This window comes from Oncorhynchus keta, unplaced genomic scaffold (assembly GCF_023373465.1).
Source record: "Oncorhynchus keta strain PuntledgeMale-10-30-2019 unplaced genomic scaffold, Oket_V2 Un_contig_5194_pilon_pilon, whole genome shotgun sequence".
NCBI classification, from domain to species: domain Eukaryota; kingdom Metazoa; phylum Chordata; class Actinopteri; order Salmoniformes; family Salmonidae; genus Oncorhynchus; species Oncorhynchus keta.
In genome coordinates this window covers 55,024-74,917 of record NW_026288165.1, presented here as the reverse complement: position 1 = coordinate 74,917, position 19,894 = coordinate 55,024, and the positions used below count along the sequence as shown (strand labels likewise).

The 19,894-nt window shown below is 45.1% G+C and overlaps 1 protein-coding gene across 2 annotated transcripts in view; it reads left to right on the top strand.

Annotated features, from left to right (window-relative positions):
• Positions 1-19,894, top strand: part of LOC127925149 (uncharacterized) — a 46,754-nt gene that overhangs the window by 20,190 nt on the left and 6,670 nt on the right. Inside the window, exon 1 of one of the 2 annotated variants that reach the window (XM_052509927.1) lies at positions 14,687-15,076. The exons of the other annotated variant lie outside the window; for it this stretch is intronic. Within the exon in view, the coding sequence (XP_052365887.1) occupies positions 14,969-15,076 (108 nt within the window). The 5' untranslated portion in view covers positions 14,687-14,968. Of the gene's footprint in view, positions 1-14,686; positions 15,077-19,894 lie in introns of those variants that run through there. 2 annotated transcript variants of the gene reach the window in all.

The following is a 19,894-nucleotide window of genomic DNA, read 5'->3' as shown; positions in this document are numbered from 1 at the left end:
CTGTTGGTTAGAGTGCACGTGCCAATACAGTCTGTTGGTTAGAGTGCACGTGCCAATACAGTCTGTTGGTTAGAGTGCACGTGCCAATACAATCTGTTGGTTAGAGTGCACGTGCCAATACAGTCTGTTGGTTAGAGTGCACGTGCCAATACAGTCTGTTGGTTAGAGTGCACGTGCCAATACAGTCTGTTGGTTAGAGTGCACGTGCCAATACAGTCTGTTGGTTAGAGTGACGTGCCAATACAGTCTGTTGGCTAGGCGCACGTGCCAATACAGTCTGTTGGCTAGAGTGCACGTGCCAATACAGTCTGTTGGCTGGAGTGCACGTGCCAATACAATCTGTTGGTTAGAGTGACGTGCCAATACTGTCTGTTGGCTAGAGTGCACGTGCCAATACAGTCTGTTGGTTAGAGTGACGTGCCAATACTGTCTGTTGGCTAGAGTGCACGTGCCAATACAGTCTGTTGGTTAGAGTGCACGTGCCAATACAGTCTGTTGGTTAGAGTGACGTGCCAATACAGTCTGTTGGTTAGAGTGCACGTGCCAATACAGTCTGTTGGTTAGAGTGACGTGCCAATACAGTCTGTTGGCTAGAGCGCACGTGCCAATACAGTCTGTTGGCTAGAGTGCACGTGCCAATACAGTCTGTTGGCTGGAGTGCACGTGCCAATACAATCTGTTGGTTAGAGTGACGTGCCAATACTGTCTGTTGGCTAGGTGCACGTGCCAATACAGTCTGTTGGTTAGAGTGCACGTGCCAATACAATCTGTTGGTTAGAGTGCACGTGCCAATACAGTCTGTTGGTTAGAGTGCACGTGCCAATACAGTCTGTTGGTTAGAGTGACGTGCCAATACAGTCTGTTGGCTAGAGTGCACGTGCCAATACAGTCTGTTGGTTAGAGTGCACGTGCCAATACAATCTGTTGGTTAGAGTGCACGTGCCAATACAGTCTGTTGGTTAGGAGTGCACGTGCCAATACAGTCTGTTGGTTAGAGTGCACGTGCCAATACAGTCTGTTGGCTAGAGTGCACGTGCCAATACAGTCTGTTGGCTAGAGCGCACGTGCCAATACAGTCTGTTGGCTAGAGTGCACATGCCATTACAATCTGTTGGTTAGAGTGACGTGCCAATACAGTCTGTTGGCTAGAGTGCACGTGCCAATACAATCTGTTGGTTAGAGTGCACGTGCCAATACAGTCTGTTGGTTAGAGTGCACGTGCCAATACAATCTGTTGGTTAGAGTGCACGTGCCAATACAGTCTGTTGGTTAGAGTGCACGTGCCAATACAGTCTGTTGGCTAGAGTGCACGTGCCAATACAGTCTGTTGGCTAGAGCGCACGTGCCAATACAGTCTGTTGGCTAGAGTGCACATGCCATTACAATCTGTTGGTTAGAGTGACGTGCCAATACTGTCTGTTGGCTAGAGTGCACGTGCCAATACAGTCTGTTGGTTAGAGTGCACGCGCCAATACAGTCTGTTGGTTAGAGTGCACGTGCCAATACAGTCTGTTGGTTAGAGTGACGTGCCAATACAGTCTGTTGGCTAGAGTGCACGTGCCAATACAATCTGTTGGTTAGAGTGCACGTGCCAATACAGTCTGTTGGTTAGAGTGCACGTGCCAATACAGTCTGTTGGTTAGAGTGCACGTGCCAATACAATCTGTTGGTTAGAGTGCACGTGCCAATACAGTCTGTTGGTTAGAGTGCACGTATCCAATACAGTCTGTTGGTTAGAGTGCATGATACAATCTGTTGGTTAGAGTGCACGTGCCAATACAGTCTGTTGGTTAGAGTGCACGTGCCAATACAGTCTGTTGGTTAAGTGCACGTGCCAATACAGTCTGTTGGTTAGAGTGCAGTGCCAATACAGTCTGTTGGTTAGATGACGTGCCAATACAGTCTGTTGGCTAGAGCGCACGTGCCAATACAGTCTGTTGGCTAGAGTGCACGTGCCAATACAGTCTGTTGGCTGGAGTGCACGTGCCAATACAATCTGTTGGTTAGAGTGACGTGCCAATACTGTCTGTTGGCTAGAGTGCACGTGCCAATACAGTCTGTTGGTTAGAGTGACGTGCCAATACTGTCTGTTGGCTAGAGTGCACGTGCCAATACAGTCTGTTGGTTAGAGTGCACGTGCCAATACAGTCTGTTGGTTAGAGTGACGTGCCAATACAGTCTGTTGGCTAGAGCGCACGTGCCAATACAGTCTGTTGGCTAGAGTGCACGTGCCAATACAATCTGTTGGTTAGAGTGCACGTGCCAATACAGTCTGTTGGTTAGAGTGCACGTGCCAATACAGTCTGTTGGTTAGAGTGACGTGCCAATACAGTCTGTTGGCTAGAGTGCACGTGCCAATACAATCTGTTGGTTAGAGTGCACGTGCCAATACAGTCTGTTGGTTAGAGTGCACGTGCCAATACAATCTGTTGGTTAGAGTGCTGCCAATACAGTCTGTTGGTTAGAGTGCACGTGCCAATACAGTCTGTTGGTTAGAGTGCACGTGCCAATACAGTCTGTTGGCTAGAGTGCACGTGCCAATACAGTCTGTTGGCTAGAGCGCACGTGCCAATACAGTCTGTTGGCTAGAGTGCACATGCCATTACAATCTGTTGGTTAGAGTGCACGTGCCAATACTGTCTGTTGGCTAGAGTGCACGTGCCAATACAGTCTGTTGGTTAGAGTGCACATGCCAATACAATCTGTTGGTTAGAGTGCACGTGCCAATACAGTCTGTTGGTTAGAGTGCACGTGCCAATACAGTCTGTTGGCTAGAGTGCACGTGCCAATACAGTCTGTTGGTTAGAGTGCACGTGCCAATACAGTCTGTTGGTTAGAGTGACGTGCCAATACAGTCTGTTGGCTAGAGCGCACGTGCCAATACAGTCTGTTGGCTAGAGTGCACGTGCCAATACAATCTGTTGGTTAGAGTGCACGTGCCAATACAGTCTGTTGGTTAGAGTGCACGTGCCAATACAGTCTGTTGGCTAGAGTGACGTGCCAATACAGTCTGTTGGCTAGAGTGCACGTGCCAATACAGTTGGTTAGAGTGCACGTGCCAATACAGTCTGTTGGTTAGAGTGCACGTGCCAATACAATCTGTTGGTTAGAGTGCACGTGCCAATACAGTCTGTTGGTTAGAGTGCACGTGCCAATACAGTCTGTTGGTTAGAGTGCACGTGCCAATACAGTCTGTTGGCTAGAGTGCACGTGCCAATACAGTCTGTTGGCTAGAGTGCACGTGCCAATACAGTCTGTTGGCTAGAGTGCACATGCCAATACAATCTGTTGGTTAGAGTGACGTGCCAATACTGTCTGTTGGCTAGAGTGCACGTGCCAATACAGTCTGTTGGTTAGAGTGCACATGCCAATACAATCTGTTGGTTAGAGTGCACGTGCCAATACAGTCTGTTGGTAGAGTGCACGTGCCAATACAGTCTGTTGGCTAGAGTGCACGTGCCAATACAATCTGTTGGTTAGAGTGCACGTGCCAATACAGTCTGTTGGTTAGAGTGACGTGCCAATACAGTCTGTTGGTTAGAGTGCACGTGCCAATACAGTCTGTTGGTTAGAGTGCACGTGCCAATACAGTCTGTTGGTTAGAGTGCACGTGCCAATACAGTCTGTTGGTTAGAGTGCACGTGCCAATACAGTCTGTTGGCTAGAGTGCACGTGCCAATACAGTCTGTTGGCTAGAGTGCACGTGCCAATACAGTCTGTTGGTTAGAGTGACGTGCCAATACAGTCTGTTGGTTAGAGTGACGTGCCAATACAGTCGGCACACTCAGTAGAGGTGCGTGGGTAAAATCACTGGGGAAACCAAGCTAGAAAAACAACCTGTGTGTTGTGATAATTGTGTTGTTTTGTCTATAACCTGTTACTTCATATTCCTTGCCACTCTGATATATAGGCCTAAAGGCGTGACAATTAGATGACACAGTGGCAAAATTGGTTTCATCACACAACCAGAGAGCAACATCTGTTTGCACGTGCTACACTCTGTCATACAGTACAGACAGTCTATCACTCTGTCATACAGTACAGACAGTCTATCACTGTCATACAATACAGACTGTTATCACTCTGTCAGACAGTACAGACTGTGCTATCACTCTGTCATACAGTACAGACTGTCTATCACTCTGTCATATAGTACAGACAGTCTATCACTCTGTCATACAGTACAGACAGTCTATCACTCTGTCATATAGTACAGACTGTCTATCACTCTGTCATACAGTACAGACAGTCTATCACTCTGTCATACAGTACAGACAGTCTGTCATACACACAGACTGTGAACTGTCTATCACTCTGTCATACAATACAGTCTGTTGGTCATACAGTACAGACTGTCTATCACTCTGTCATACAGTACAGACTGTCTATCACTCTGTCTATAGTACAGACAGTCTATCACTCTGTCATACAGTACAGACAGTCTATCACTCTGTCATACAGTACAGACAGTCTATCACTCTGTCATACAGTACAGACAGTCTATCACATACAGTCTGTTATCACTCTGTCATACAGTACAGACTGTCTATCACTCTGTCACAGTACAGACAGTCTATCACTCTGTCATACAGTACAGACTGTTATCACTCTGTCATACAGTAGACAGTCTATGCCATCACTCTGTCATACAGTACAGACAGTCTGTCAGACAGTCTATCACTCTGTCACACAGTACAGACTGTCTATCACTCTGTCATACAGTACAGACAGTCTATCACTCTGTCATACAGTACAGACTGTCTATCACTCTGCACACAGTACAGACTGTCTATCACTCTGTCTGTTGTCTATCACTCTGCAGTAGACAGTCTATCACTCTGTCATACAGTACAGACTGTCTATCACTGTCCAATACAGACTGTCTATCACTTGGCAGTACAGACAGTCTATCACTCTGTCAATACAGTCTGTTGTCATATACACAGACTTTCTAGAGACTGTCTATCACTCTGTCATACAGTCAGACTGTCTATCACTCTGTCATACAGTACAGACAGTCTATCACTGTCATACAGTACAGACAGTCTATCACTCTGTCATAAAGTACAGACTGTCTATCACTCTGTCATACAGTACAGACTGTCTATCACTCTGTCATACAGTACAGACTGCATCACTCTGTCATACAGTACAGACTGTCTATCACTCTGTCACACAGTACAGACAGTCTATCACTCTGCATACAATACAGACTGTTATCACTAGTCATACACTGCAGACTGTCTATCAATACAGTCTGTTGGCACTAGATACAGCACAGACTGTCTATACAGTCTGTTATAGTACAGACTGTCTATCACTCTGTCATACAGTACAGACAGTCTACACTCTGTCATACAGTACAGACAGTCTGTTGGTCATAGTACAGACAGTCTATCACTCTGTCATACAGTACAGACAGTCTGTCACTCTGTCATACAGTACAGACAGTCTATCACTCTGTCATACAGTACAGCCAGTCTATCAGATACAGTACAGACTGTCACTCTGTCATACAGTACAGACTGTCTATCACTCTGTCATACAGTATAGACTGTCTGTTCTGTCATACAGTGCAGACAGTCTATCACTCTGTCATACAGTGACTGTCTATCACTCTGTCATACAGTACAGACTGTTATCACTCTGTCATACAGTACAGACTGTCATCACTGCACACAGTACAGACAGTCTATCACTCTGTCATACAATACAGACTGCATCACTCTGCATATACAGACTCTGTTGGTCATACAGTACAGACTGTCTATCACTCTGTCATGTACAGACTGTCTATCACTCTGTCATATAGTACAGACTGTTGGTCATACAGTACAGACAGTCTATCACTCTGTCATACAGTACAGACAGTCTATCACTCTGTCATACAGTACAGACAGTCTATCACTCTGTCATACAGTACAGACAGTCTATCACTCTGTCATACAGTACAGACAGTCTATCACTCTGTCATACAGTACAGCCAGTCTATCACTGTCATACAGTACAGACTGTCTGTTGGTCATACAGTACAGACTGTCTATCACTCTGTCATACAGTATAGACTGTCTATCACTCTGTCATACAGTACAGACAGTCTATCACTCTGTCATACAGTACAGACTGTCTATCACTCTGTCATACAGTACAGACCGTCTATCAATCATACAGTACAGACAGTCTATCACTCTGTCATACAGTACAGACTGTCTATCACTCTGTCATACAGTACAGACAGTCTATCACTCTGTCATACAGTACAGACTGTCTATCACTCTGTCATACAGTACAGACTGTCTATCACTCTGTCATACAGTACAGACAGTCTATCACTCTGTCATACAGTACAGACAGTCTATCACTCTGTCATACAGTACAGACAGTCTATCACTCTGTCATACACACAGACTGTGAACTGTCTATCACTCTGTCATACAGTACAGACAGTCTATCACTCTGTCATACAGTACAGACAGTCTATCACTCTGTCATACAGTACAGACAGTCTATCACTCTGTCATACAGTACAGACAGTCTATCACTCTGTCATACAGTACAAACAGTCTATCACTCTGTCATACAGTACAGACTGTCTATCACTCTGTCATATCACAGACTTTCTATCACTCTGTCATACAGTACAGACTGTCTATCACTCTGTTACAGTACAGACTGTCTATCACTCTGTCAGACAGACAGTCTATCACTCTGTCATACAGTACAGACAGTCTATCACTCTGTCATAGAGTACAGACTGTCTATCACTCTGTCATACAGTACAGACAGTCTATCACTCTGTCATACAGTACAGACAGTCTATCACTCTGTCATACAGTACAGACTGTGAACTGTCTATCACTCTGTCATACAGTACAGACTGTCTATCACTCTGTCATACAGTACAGACAGTCTATCACTCTGTCATACAGTACAGACAGTCTATCACTCTGTCATACAGTACAGACTGTGAACTGTCTATCACTCTGTCATACAGTACAGACAGTCCATCACTCTGTCATACAGTACAGACAGTGAACTGTCTATCACTCTGTCATACAGTACAGACTGTCTATCACTCTGTCATACAGTACAGACTGTCTATCACTCTGTCATACAGTACAGACAGTCTATCACTCTGTCATACAGTACAGACTGTCTATCACTCTGTCATACAGTACAGACAGTCTATCACTCTGTCATACAGTACAGACTGTCTATCACTCTGTCATACAGTACAGACAGTCTATCACTCTGTCATACAGTACAGACAGTCTATCACTCTGTCATACAGTACAGACTGTCTATCACTCTGTCATACAGTACAGACAGTCTATCACTCTGTCATACAGTACAGACTGTCTATCACTCTGTCATACAGTACAGACTGTCTATCACTCTGTCATACAGTACACACTTAAATGTTTTGTTGTTCTACACTACTCGCTAAAATGCTTGATTGTTAGCATAACTTCCTTTCATGGGCAACGTTAGCTAGTTAACATTAGCCTTCTACGTCTAGCTACATATCGAACTTCCATCCTCTCAGTCCAGGGGCACAATGTATGAATCTATGGTTGGATCAGAATCGCCATTATATAATCATTGGCCAATACGGAGAATTAAGTCAAATCACACGTCAAAATCGCTATCTCCATCCATAGCTAATTTAGGAAAGGGACCATTTTAGCTCGCTAGCCACCAGAGGACAACAGCAACACAACAACAGGCAACAATTCAAGTTGTTTCTGTCAATTAGGTATTTCTCTTGATGTGATGTGATAGGCGTGAAGACAAATCCAAATGGGCTACAATTGACACTCAGTTTAGCTAAACACTGATTGGCTATTATTTTCTACTATTTTTTAATCAAGGGAGGCAAAGTGCATTCAATGAGCATTATGTATTACGTTACAGGTGGCAACAGTGTCATACTCTTTTTGACCAGACAGCATCAGATAGATGGCCTACACATACATGGACAGAGGGGGCGCTGTTTTGCTCACTAGGATGCTGTATCCGGGGAGAAACATTCAGCCTCTTGCAAAGTGAAGGAAAATGATAAACACAGAGGGATGAAAGATAACTTCTTTATTTGTATTTTTATTTTTGAGGGACGCCTGGCTTCCCTTGGTATCCATGAATACACGACACTGGGCACACTCGCTATATAACGCAATATTTATTTTGTGAGAAACCATTTGAACTTTTTATTCGATACACAGGAATTTAACAGCATAAGCTATTTTAATGTGCACTATGTCATCACGCACAGCCTTTTATCCACATGTCAATTTAATGGAAAATGCGCATATTGTTTTTATGCAGATTTTTTAAATATTCGCATTGAAAATCTGTTGCTAATTAGATGGAAACCGAGCTACTTTCACCATTCATTAATCCCAGCCAAATCTCAGGAGGAACTTTTAAAAACAGACACTGACCCTTACTGATGTGTGAATACTTTTATTTCTAATTCACACTATAGGCCAAACTGAAATGTACTGGGCTGACTTTCATATATGTTCCATTGAGAAGACACTTCTAACAAAAGCTTTTTATTGTCGTGAATAAATGCTCAGTATTTTATGTATGGGTGGTCCCACTCTCTTGGAAGCACCATGCTCTACCAACTGAGCTACAGAGCTGTTTTCACATGGTCCTTTTTAGCAAGGTTCCAGCCACTGTGTTGTATAACTCAACCTGGTCTCAGAGCATTACGTATTGTTCTGTACGCACCGTTTAGTATGATATGTTACGAATTCTAGATAGGTGGCTAATGTAAGGGTTAAGCTGGGCTAGAGGTTAAGTTTAGGAGTTAGGTTAAAGAGTTAAGGTTAGGGTTAGGGGAAGGGTTAGTTAAGTAGTTGCAAAGTAGCTAAAAAGTAGTAAGTAGTTGAAAAGTTAGGTCAAATGCGAAGGTTGTCTTTGATGAGATTCGAACTCGCAACCCTTGGGTTGCTAGACATTCACATTATACCCCCAACCGCACTTTTTAAAAAAAAATTATGTACACCCACCCACCCTCTGTCTTATTTGACCATACCAAACGCAGCATATCATACTAAATGGAGTGTGTCATATTTTCGGATTTATGTGCAGAATAATACGAAATGCTCTGAGACCAGGCTGGCTGACTATGCAGGTGGTTTGAGTCAGTTTGGTTCGTCTCAGTAGTGTGAAAAGCCCTCTTTAGTCACTGGTCGGCTGTGTCATCGACTGACAGATTGCTATAACATGTGATGTGGTCTGCGGATAGGTATAATACCTATCCAGGTGTAGTGAGATCTGGTATGTGTCAGAAAGGCACAGGCAGAGGAACGTGCCCTATCTCTATATGACTCAAGGCTCCACACCAAAACCCACTTCCTGCTGAAACTACACTGAACAAAAATATAAACTCATGTTTCATGAGTTGAAATAACAGATCCTAGAAATGTTCCATACGCATAAAAAGCTTTATTTTATTTTATTATTTCTCTTCAACTTTGTGTACAAATGAGTTTACATCCTTGTTTGTGAGCATTTCTTCTGTGTCAAGATAATCCATCCACATGACAGGTGTGGCATATCAAGAAGCTGATTAAACGGCACGATCATTACACAGGTGCACCTTGTACTGGGGGACAATAAAAGGCCACTCTAATATGTGCAGTTTTGTCACAAAACACACAGCCACAGATGCCTCAAGTTCTGAGGGAGCGTGCAATTGGCATGCTGACTGCAGGAATGCCCTCCAGAGCTGTTGCCAGAGAATTTCATGTTAATTTCTCTACCTTATGCCACCCCCAACGTTGTTTTAGAGAATTTGGGCCATACGTTCGACAGGCCCCACAACCGCAGACCACGTGTATGGGGGACAACGAACACAATTGCATTTTATCAACGTCATTTTAATTGACAGAGATACCGTGACAAGATCCTGAGGCCCATTGTGAGGCCCATTTTGTTTCTGCGACCAACAGATGCATATCTGTATTCCCAGTCATGTGAAATCCATAGATTAGTGTCTAATGAATTTTTCTCAATTGACTGATTCCCTCATATGAACTGAAATTTTTGCATGATGTGTTGATATTTTTGTTCAGTTTAGTTTACTGCGAGTGAAGCAGCTATAGAGGGAGAGAGTTTGGGGCACACACACACACAAGAATACTAGTAATCACAGAGCGTTAGTCTAAGAGTTTGATTTTTCCTCCATATTTATAGCATCACATAAAGTCATCATTCAGCCATATCTTTCTTATGATGGTTGATCTTGTTAGCAAGTCTCCTCCTGGAGTCTGCTACGTTATCTGCCATGTAGTGCAGTGCAAGGTGAATGGCACCACCATGTGGCTAGTTCTGACATTGCAACCTCATCCATTGTTGAATTAGCAGAGGCAGATAAAACAGAGGCCAGTCAGTAACAATGTTTCCACCAGGAGTAGCAAATTAAACTGGTGCAATGCCCCCATTTACCTCTCTCTCTCTCTCTCTCTCTCTCTCTCTCTCTCTCTCTCTCTCTCTCTCTCTCTCTCTCTCTGTCTCTGTCTCTCTCTCTCTGTCTCTCAATTCAATTCAATTCAAGGGCTTTATTGAAATGGGAAACATGTGTTAACATTGCCAAAGCAAGTGAGGTAGATAATATATAAAGTGAAATAAACAATAATAATTAACAGTAAACATTACACATACAGAAGTTTCAAAACAATAAAGACATTACAAATGTCATATTATATATATACAGTGTTTTAACAATGTACAAATGGGCAGTACATTTGGCAGGAGGCTAGGAAGTGCAGCTCAGTTTCCACCTCATTTTGTGGGCAGTGAGCACATAGCCTGTCTTCTCTTGAGAGCCATGTCTGCCTACGGCGGCCTTTCTCAATAGCAAGGCATTGCTCACTGAGTCTGTACATAGTCAAAGCTTTCCTTAATTTTGGGTCAGTCACAGTGGTCAGGTATTCTGCCGCTGTGTACTCTCTGTTTAGGGCCAAATGGCATTCTAGTTTGCTCTGTTTTTTTGTTAATTCTTTCCAATGTGTCAAGTAATTATCTTTTTGTTTTCTCATGATTTGGTTGGGTCTAATTGTGCTGCTGTCCTGGGGCTCTGTAGGGTGTGTTTGTGTTTGTGAACAGAGCCCCAGGACCAGCTTGCTTAGGGGACTCTTCTCCAGGTTCATCTCTCTGTAGGTGATGGCTTTGTTATGGAAGGTTTGGGAATCGCTTCCTTTTAGGTGGTTGTAGAATTTAACGTCTCTTTTCTGGATTTTGATAATTAGTGGGTATCGGCCTCATTCTGCTCTGCATGCATTATTTGGTGTTCTACGTTGTACACGGAGGATATTTTTGCAGAATTCTGCGTGCAGAGTCTCAATTTGGTGTTTGTCCCAACCAGTCTTGGTTGGTGAGCGGACCCCAGACCTCTCTCTCTCTCTCTCTCTCTCTCTCTCACTCCCTGTCTCTCTCCTCTTTCTCCCTCTCCCTCTCTCCCTCTCAGAATTGATTGACATATTCCATAAAGCTACGAGACTGGACCCAGATGGACAGAGACATTGCTGTAAAGAGATTAGTTGTGACAACCATCTGCCTAGTTTACATCCATCAGACTAGCTGAATTACAGTGACTGAGCTGAGTAGCCTTGCCAGGCCCTGCTAACTGAGTAGCCTTGGCAGGCCCTGCTAACTGAGTAGCCTTGGCAGGCCCTGCTAACTGAGTAGCCTTGGCAGGCCCTGCTAACTGAGTAGCCTTGCCAGGCCCTGCTAACTGAGTAGCCTTGGCAGGCCCTGATAACTGAGTAGCCTTGGCAGGCCCTGCTAACTGAGTAGCCTTGGCAGGCCCTGCTAACTGAGTAGCCTTGGCAGGCCCTGCTAACTGAGTAGCCTTGGCAGGCCCTGCTAACTGAGTAGCCTTGGCAGGCCCTGCTAACTGAGTAGTCTTGCCAGGCCCTGCTAACTGAGTAGCCTTGGCAGGCCCTGATAACTGAGTAGCCTTGGCAGGCCCTGATAACTGAGTAGCCTTGGCAGGCCCTGATAACTGAGTAGTCCTTGGTAACTGAGTAGTCCCTGGTAACTGAGTAGTCCCTGGTAACTGAGTAGTCCATGGTAACTGAGTAGTCCTCTGGTAACTGAGTAGTCCTCTGGTAACTGAGTAGCCCCTGGTAACTGAGTAGTCTTGGCAGGTCCTGGTAACTGAGTAGCCTTGGCAGGCCCTGGTAACTGAGTAGCCTTGGCAGGTCCTGGTAACTGAGTAGTCTTGGCAGGTCCTGGTAACTGAGTAGCCTTGGCAGGTCCTGGTAACTGAGTAGCCTTGGGCAGTCCCTGGTAACTGAGTAGCCTTGGCAGGTCCTGGTAACTGAGTAGCCTTGGCAGGTCCTGGTAACTGAGTAGCCTTGGCAGGTCCTGGTAACTGAGTAGCCTTGGCAGGCCCTGCTAACTGAGTAGCCTTGGCAGGTCCTGGTAACTGAGTAGCCTTGGCAGGTCCTGGTAACTGAGTAGCCTTGGCAGGCCCTGCTAACTGAGTAGCCTCTGGTAACTGAGTAGCCTTGGCAGGTCCTGGTAACTGAATAGTCTTGGCAGGCCCTGCTAACTGAGTAGCCTTGGCAGGTCCTGGTAACTGAGTAGCCTTGGCAGGTCCTGGTGACTGAGTAGCCTTGGCAGGTCCTGGTAACTGAGTAGCCTTGGCAGGTCCTGGTACAGCCTTATAAAAATAGGGTTCCAAAAGTGTGCTTCGTCTGTCTGCGTAGGAGAACCCTTTTTGGTTCCAGGTAGAACCCTTTTTGTTTTCAGGTAGGGACTCTTTCTGGTTCCATGTAGAACCCTCTGTGGAAAGGGTTGTACCTGGAAACAATAGGGTTTGTACCTGGAACCAAAAATACTTATTGAAAGGGTTCTCATATGGGGACAGCTGAAGAACCCTTTTAGGTTCTAGATAGCACCTTTCGTTCTGTGTAGCTCAGTAGCCCCTGGCACTGTCATCTGGGGTGAATCAACTTACACATAACTTAACCATTCTGCAGGGTTTTGTTCCAGCCCTAAATTGGACTTATGCTTCATGACTGTCTTACTGCCACAGCAACAGATCAGAAGGTGTGTCTATATACTGCCTCGTTGACATCTATCAGCCTGGGGTCATTAGTGTACGGTGAGTAGGCCCTGGCAGCCTTCACTGCCGTCTGGGGACAATCATCACACAGGAGGAGAACGTTACATGAGGTGACCAACAGTGATGGAGGCTAGTGGACGGTAAACTTGAGTGGCCTCAGGAAAACTCAGGTCAACTCAGGTAAAGTAAAGTCAACTCAGGCAAAGCCAGGTCAACTCAGGTAATGTCAAGTCAACTCAGGTAAAGTAAAGTCAACTCAGGTAAAGTAAAGTCAACTCAGGCAAAGCCAGGTCAACTCAGGTAAAGTCAAGTCAACTCAGGCAAAGCCAAGTCAACTCAGGCAAAGCCAAGTCAACTCAGGCAAAGTCAAGTCAACTCAGGCAAAGCCAAGTCAACTCAGGCAAAGCCAAGTCAACTCAGGCAAAGCCAAGTCAACTCAGGCAAAGCCAAGTCAACTCAGGCAAAGTCAAGTCAACTCAGGCAAAGCCAAGTCAACTCAGGCAAAGCCAAGTCAACTCAGGCAAAGTCAAGTCAACTCAGGCAAAGCCAAGTCAACTCAGGCAAAGCCAAGTCAACTCAGGCAAAGCCAAGTCAACTCAGGCAAAGCCAAGTCAACTCAGGTAAAGTCAAGTCAACTCAGGCAAAGTCAAGTCAACTCAGGCAAAGCCAAGTCAACTCAGGTAAAGTCAAGTCAACTCAGGCAAAGCCAAGTCAACTCAGGCAAAGCCAAGTCAACTCAGGTAAAGCCAAGTCAACTCAGGCAAAGTCAAGTCAACTCAGGCAAAGCCAAGTCAACTCAGGCAAAGCCAAGTCAACTCAGGCAAAGCCAAGTCAACTCAGGCAAAGTCAAGTCAACTCAGGCAAAGCCAAGTCAACTCAGGCAAAGCCAAGTCAACTCAGGCAAAGCCAAGTCAACTCAGGCAAAGACAAGTCAACTCAGGCAAAGTCAAGTCAACTCAGTCAAAGCCAAGTCATCATGTCAACTCAGTTGAACTTTTTTTTTATATCACTACATCCCATGCAGGGTTTTGTTCAAGACATACTCTAAAGAATTCTACTAAATCTGCCCGCTAGGACCTTGATTGGCTGAATCAGTTGTGTTTGTGTTTAGTTGCTCTGCAATTTCATTTTGCAATTCAAATTGGTCTGTATGTGACATGACACCTTAGTCCCTATATAGTGCACTACTTTTGACCCGAAGCCAAATATAGGTGGAATAGGGTGCCATTTCAGAGACAATCTTGGACTTTTGCTTCCTGACTTACTGTTTGCCACGGCAACAGAGCAGAAGGTGTGTCTACGTGCTGCCTCCCTCCTAAACCAGATCCAATCAGATCAACACTTCAACTGTAATTAAGCGTGTTTGTTAATCTGCGAATCTGATTGGAAACGTTGACTGTCTGGACACATACAGGCTGGGTATCTCACTGGGAATCATGTCTGTAGGCCTTATAGCGCGGTTAAGCCCTGACTCGGCCATATGGAGAACAGCTGGTGAATTACATTCAACCTGTGTGTTCTGTGTCACTCCTGCCACAGTAAAATCACGATTCCTGCATGGCTTTAAGACTGAGGATCATCCTGTTTTTGTGTGTGCGTGTGTGCGTGCGTGCGTGTGTGCGTGCGTGTGCGTGTGCGTGTGCGTATGCGTGTGTGTGTGTGTGCGTATGTGTGTGTTTGTGTGTTACTTCTTGACCCCAGTCTGTGGGCCATTCCCTTGTGAGATCAGCAGCACACTACATGGTGATGTAACCCGGTGGTACGAGACATGCTTTTGGGAATAAAATAACTGACATCGAGTAATATAAGACGACAACAACAACAATAACAACAACAACAACAACAACAGGAGAAGTAACAGGCTTGGACAGGAGGAACACAGAGATGGCTGTGCTGTACCGTTCACCTTCACTGCAGAGCAGCGAGCTCCTGGCGCTGTACGGACGAGAAGCGGACCCTTACAGAGGAAGAGATCGGGGCCCTGGCTATGAGGTGAGGAGACCAGGAGACCGGGGCCCTGGCTATGAGGTGAGGAGACCAGGAGACCGGGGCCCTGGCTATGAGGTGAGGAGATCAGGAGACCATTCTGGCTATGAGAGAATCAGGAGACCGGGGCTTCTGGCTACTGAGGTGACATCAGAGACAGAAGGTCTGGCTATGAGGTGAGGAGATCAAGACCGGGGCTCTGGCTAATGAGGAGATCAACACTCTGGCTAACAACCAAGACCGGGTGGCTTGTTGAGGAGACCAGGAGACCGGGGCTCTGGCTATGAGGTGAGGAACCAGGAGACCGGGGCCCTGGCTACAGGTGAGGAGACCAGGAGACCAGAGACCGGGGCCCTGGCTATGAGGTGAGGAACCAGGAGACCGGGGCCCTGGCTATGAGGTGAGGAGACAGGAACCTGTGGTTCTGTGTCACTGGCCTGCCACAGAGAAAAGACCACGATTCCTGGCTATGAGGTGAGGAGATCAGGAGACCTGGGCTTTGGCTATGAGGTGAGGAGACCAGGAGACCGGGGCCCTGGCTATGTGAGGAGATCAGGAGACCGGGGCCCTGGCTATGAGGTGAGGAGACCAGGAGACCGGGGCCCTGGCTATGAGGTGAGGAGACCAGGAGACCGGGGCCCTGGCTATGAGGTGAGGAGACCAGGAGACCGGGGCTCTGGCTATGAGGTGAGGAGACCAGGAGACCGGGGCTCTGGCTATGAGGTGAGGAGATCAGGAGACCGGGGCTCTGGCTATGAGGTGAGGAGATCAGGAGACCGGGGCTCTGGCTATGAGGTGAGGAGACCAGGAGACCGGGGCCCTGGCTATGAGGTGAGGAGACCAGGAGACCGGGGCCCTGGCTATGAGGTGAGGAGACCAGGAGACCGGGGCCCTGGCTATGAGGTGAGGAGACCAGGAGACCGGGGCCCTGGCTATGAGGTGAGGAGACCAGGAGACCGGGGCCCTGGCTATGAGGTGAGGAGATCAGGAGACCGGGGCTCTGGCTATGAGGTGAGGAGACCAGGAGACCGGGGCCCTGGCTATGAGGTGAGGAGACCAGGAGACCGGGGCCCTGGCTACAGGTGAGGAGACCAGAGACCGGGGCCCTGGCTATGAGGTGAGGAGACCAGGAGACCGGGGCCCTGGCTATGAGGTGAGGAGACCAGGAGACCGGGGCTCTGGCTATGAGGTGAGGAGACCAGGAGACCGGGGCCCTGGCTATGAGGTGAGGAGACCAGGAGACCGGGGCCCTGGCTATGAGGTGAGGAGACCAGGAGACCGGGGCCCTGGCTATGAGGTGAGGAGACCAGGAGACCGGGGCCCTGGCTATGAGGTGAGGAGACCAGGAGACCGGGGCCCTGGCTATGAGGTGAGGAGACCAGGATACCACAAAGCAGGTTCAAAGAGTTAGCCAGATAACTATCCAGAACTACATGCAGAGCCCTCTGTAATTACAGGGACACAGCAACATGTTTTCTTCTTTTGGCTCTATATTCCAACAGTTTGGATTTGAAATCAAACAATTCCCATGTTAAAGTGCAGACTGTCGACTTACATTTTTGGCATCTTTATCCATATCAGGTGAACCATTACACCACTTTTTGTACATAGTTAGCCCGGTTATCCAATGTGTGGGGGCACTGGTTGGTCTGGCCAACTGAGGTAGTATGTACGTGTAGATATGGTTAAAGTGACTATGCATGTATAATAAACAGAGAGTAGCAGCAGCATAAAAGTGGGGTTGGCGGGTGGTGGGTTGGCGGGTGGTGGGTTGGCGGACGGTGGGTGGCGGGTGGCGAGTGGCGGGTGGCGGGTGGCGGGACACAGTGCAGATAGCCCGGTTAGCCAATGTGTGGGGGCACTGGTTGGTCTGGCCAACTGAGGTAGTATGTACCTGAATGTATAGTTACAGAAATGAATGGTAAACCATGTGTTGTGTCATTTTGGAGTCACTTTTATTGTAAATAAGAACAGAATATGTTTCTAAACACTTCTACATGAATGTGGATTCTACCACGATTACTGATAGTCCTGAATGAATCATGAATAATGATTAGAGAGAAAGTTACAGATGCACAAATATCATACCTCCAAGATGTTCTAATCTCTCACCATTACAATAACAGGGGAGGGTAGCATTTTTTGGGGGGGGGTATGATATATAGTATCAGTCAAAAGTTTGGACACACCTACTCATTCCAGGGTTTTTCTTAATGTTTTACTGTTTTCTACAATGTAGAATAGTAGTGAAGTCATCAACACTGAAATAACACATATGGAATCATGTAGCAACCAAAAATATATTTAAACAAATCAAAATATATTTGATATTTGAAATTCTTCAAAGTATCCACCCTTTGCTTTGATGACAGCTTTGCACACTCTCTGCATTCTCTCAACCAGCTTCATGAGGTAGTCACCTGGAATGCATTTCTATTAACAGGTGTTAATATAATAATAATAATATAGGTGTTCCTTCTTAAAAGGTCATTTGTGGAATTTCTTTCCTTGTTAATGTGTTTGAGCCAATCAGTTGTGTTGTGACAAGGTAGGGGTGGTATGCAGAAGATATTTGGTAAAAGACCAAGAACAGCTCAAATAAGCAAAGAGAAATGACAGTCCATCATTACTTTATGACGTGAAGGTCTGTCAATCTGGAAAATGTCAAGAACATTGAAAGTGTCTTCAAGTGTAGTCGCAAAAACCATCAAGCGGTATGATGAAGCTTGGCTCTCATGAGGACCAGATTTGAGATTTTTGGTTCCAACCGCCGTGTCTTTGTGAGATGCAGAGTAGGGGAACGGATGATCTCCGCATGTGTGGTTCCCACCGTGAAGCATGGAGGAGGTGTCGTGGTGTAGGGGTGCTTGCTGGTGATACTGTCAGTGTTTCATGAGCTGAAATAAAAGATAAAAATGTTCCATCCGCATGGTGGTCTCAATTTCTTTTGTACACATTTGTTTACATCCTTGTTAGTGAGCATAAAAGATTACTTGTTGGTTATCACATTGTCGGAACTAGAAAAAGCATTTCTCTCACTCGCATTTAACATCTGTAACATTTGTTTGACAAATCCTTTGATTTGAGCATGTCATTGAAAATAAGAATATGTTCTTAACTGACTTGCCTGGTTAATTAAAGGTTAAAAAAACAAACAAACAAACAAAAAAAATAATGTTTTCTTTGCCAAGATAATCCATCCACATGACAAGTGTGGCATATCAAGAAGCTGATTAAACAGCATGATAATTCCACAGGTGCACCTTGTGCTGGGGACAATAAAAGGCCACTCTAAAATGTACAGTTTTGTCACACAACACAATGCTACAGATGTCTTAAGTTTTTGAAGGAGCATGTAATTTGGCATGCTGACTGTAGGAATGTCCACCACGGCCCCATGTCTCAAGAATCTGTACACAAAATGCACCAGTTCTTCCATGGCCTTCATACTCACCAAACATGTCACCCATTGAGCATGTTTGGGATGCTCTGGATTGACATGTACGGCAGCGTGTTACGGTTTCCCGCAAATATCCAGCAACTTCGCACAGCTTTTGAAGAGGAGCGGGACAACATTCTACAGGCCACAGTCAACAGCCTGATCAACTCTATGTGAAGGAGATGTGTTGCGCTGCATCAGGCAAACGATGGTCACACCAGATACTGACTGGTTTTCTGATCCACGCCTTACCTTTGTTTTTTAAAGGTATCTGTGACCAACAGATGAATATCTGTATTCCCAGTCATGTGAAATCCATAGATTACGGCCTAGTGAATTTATTTAAATGGACTGATTTCCTGTAACTCAGTAAAATTGTTTCATGTTGCGAATATATATTTTTGTTCATTTTTTGTTCATTGTTTTCTTTGGTGAAAGAAATGCTTGGGTCAAAATGCAGCGTATTTAGGTGGTTATTCATGTTTTTAATAAAAATCTATAGTTTCTGACTATACATGAACAGACTATACAAAATTCAAAAAAGTGAAAACCTAAACAGTCCTATCTGTTAAACACAGAGACAGGAACAATCACCCAAAAACCCAACACAAAACAGGCTACCTAAACCATAGTGGTTCCCTTCAATCAGAGATAATTCAATGACTAACACCTGCCTCTGATTGAGAACTTCACCATAGTGGGTGTTAATTCAAAATCTTCACTAGAAATTCATGACAAACCAGACACACAACATAAATGCCCACTGTAGCTGTTAATTCCTGACCAACACTAAAACAAGGAAATCTTCACTGTAGTGAAATCGATGGACAGAACGTGACAATTGTATATATATTTTTGTTCATTGTATATATATTTTTGTTCATTGTATATATATTTTTGAAGAAATGCTTGAAATGGTCAAATTGACTCAACAACCAAAAACACATATTTAGGTTTGTTTGTATTTCGTATTGAATCAGAAAATCTATAGTTTCTGGCTGTTTATCAAAGTTAACTATTTTTCCAACACAAATTGTTAGTGGGTGTTAATTCATGTTAAATCTTCACTGTAGTGGGTGTTAATTCATGTTAAATCTTCACTGTAGTGGGTGTTAATTCATGTTAAATCTTCACTGTAGTAGGTGTTAATCCTTGTTAAATCTTCACCGTAGTGGGTGTTAATTCATGTTAAATCTTCACTGTAGTGGGTGTTAATACATGTTAAATCTTCACCGTAGTGGGTGTTGATTCATGACTTAGGAGTCTGATACAGTACTATAAGGTCTTATTGTGTGTTTATTCATGACGTAGGAGTCTGATACAGTACTATAAGGTCTTATTGTGTGTTAATTAATGTTAAATCTTCACTGTAGTGGGTGTTTATT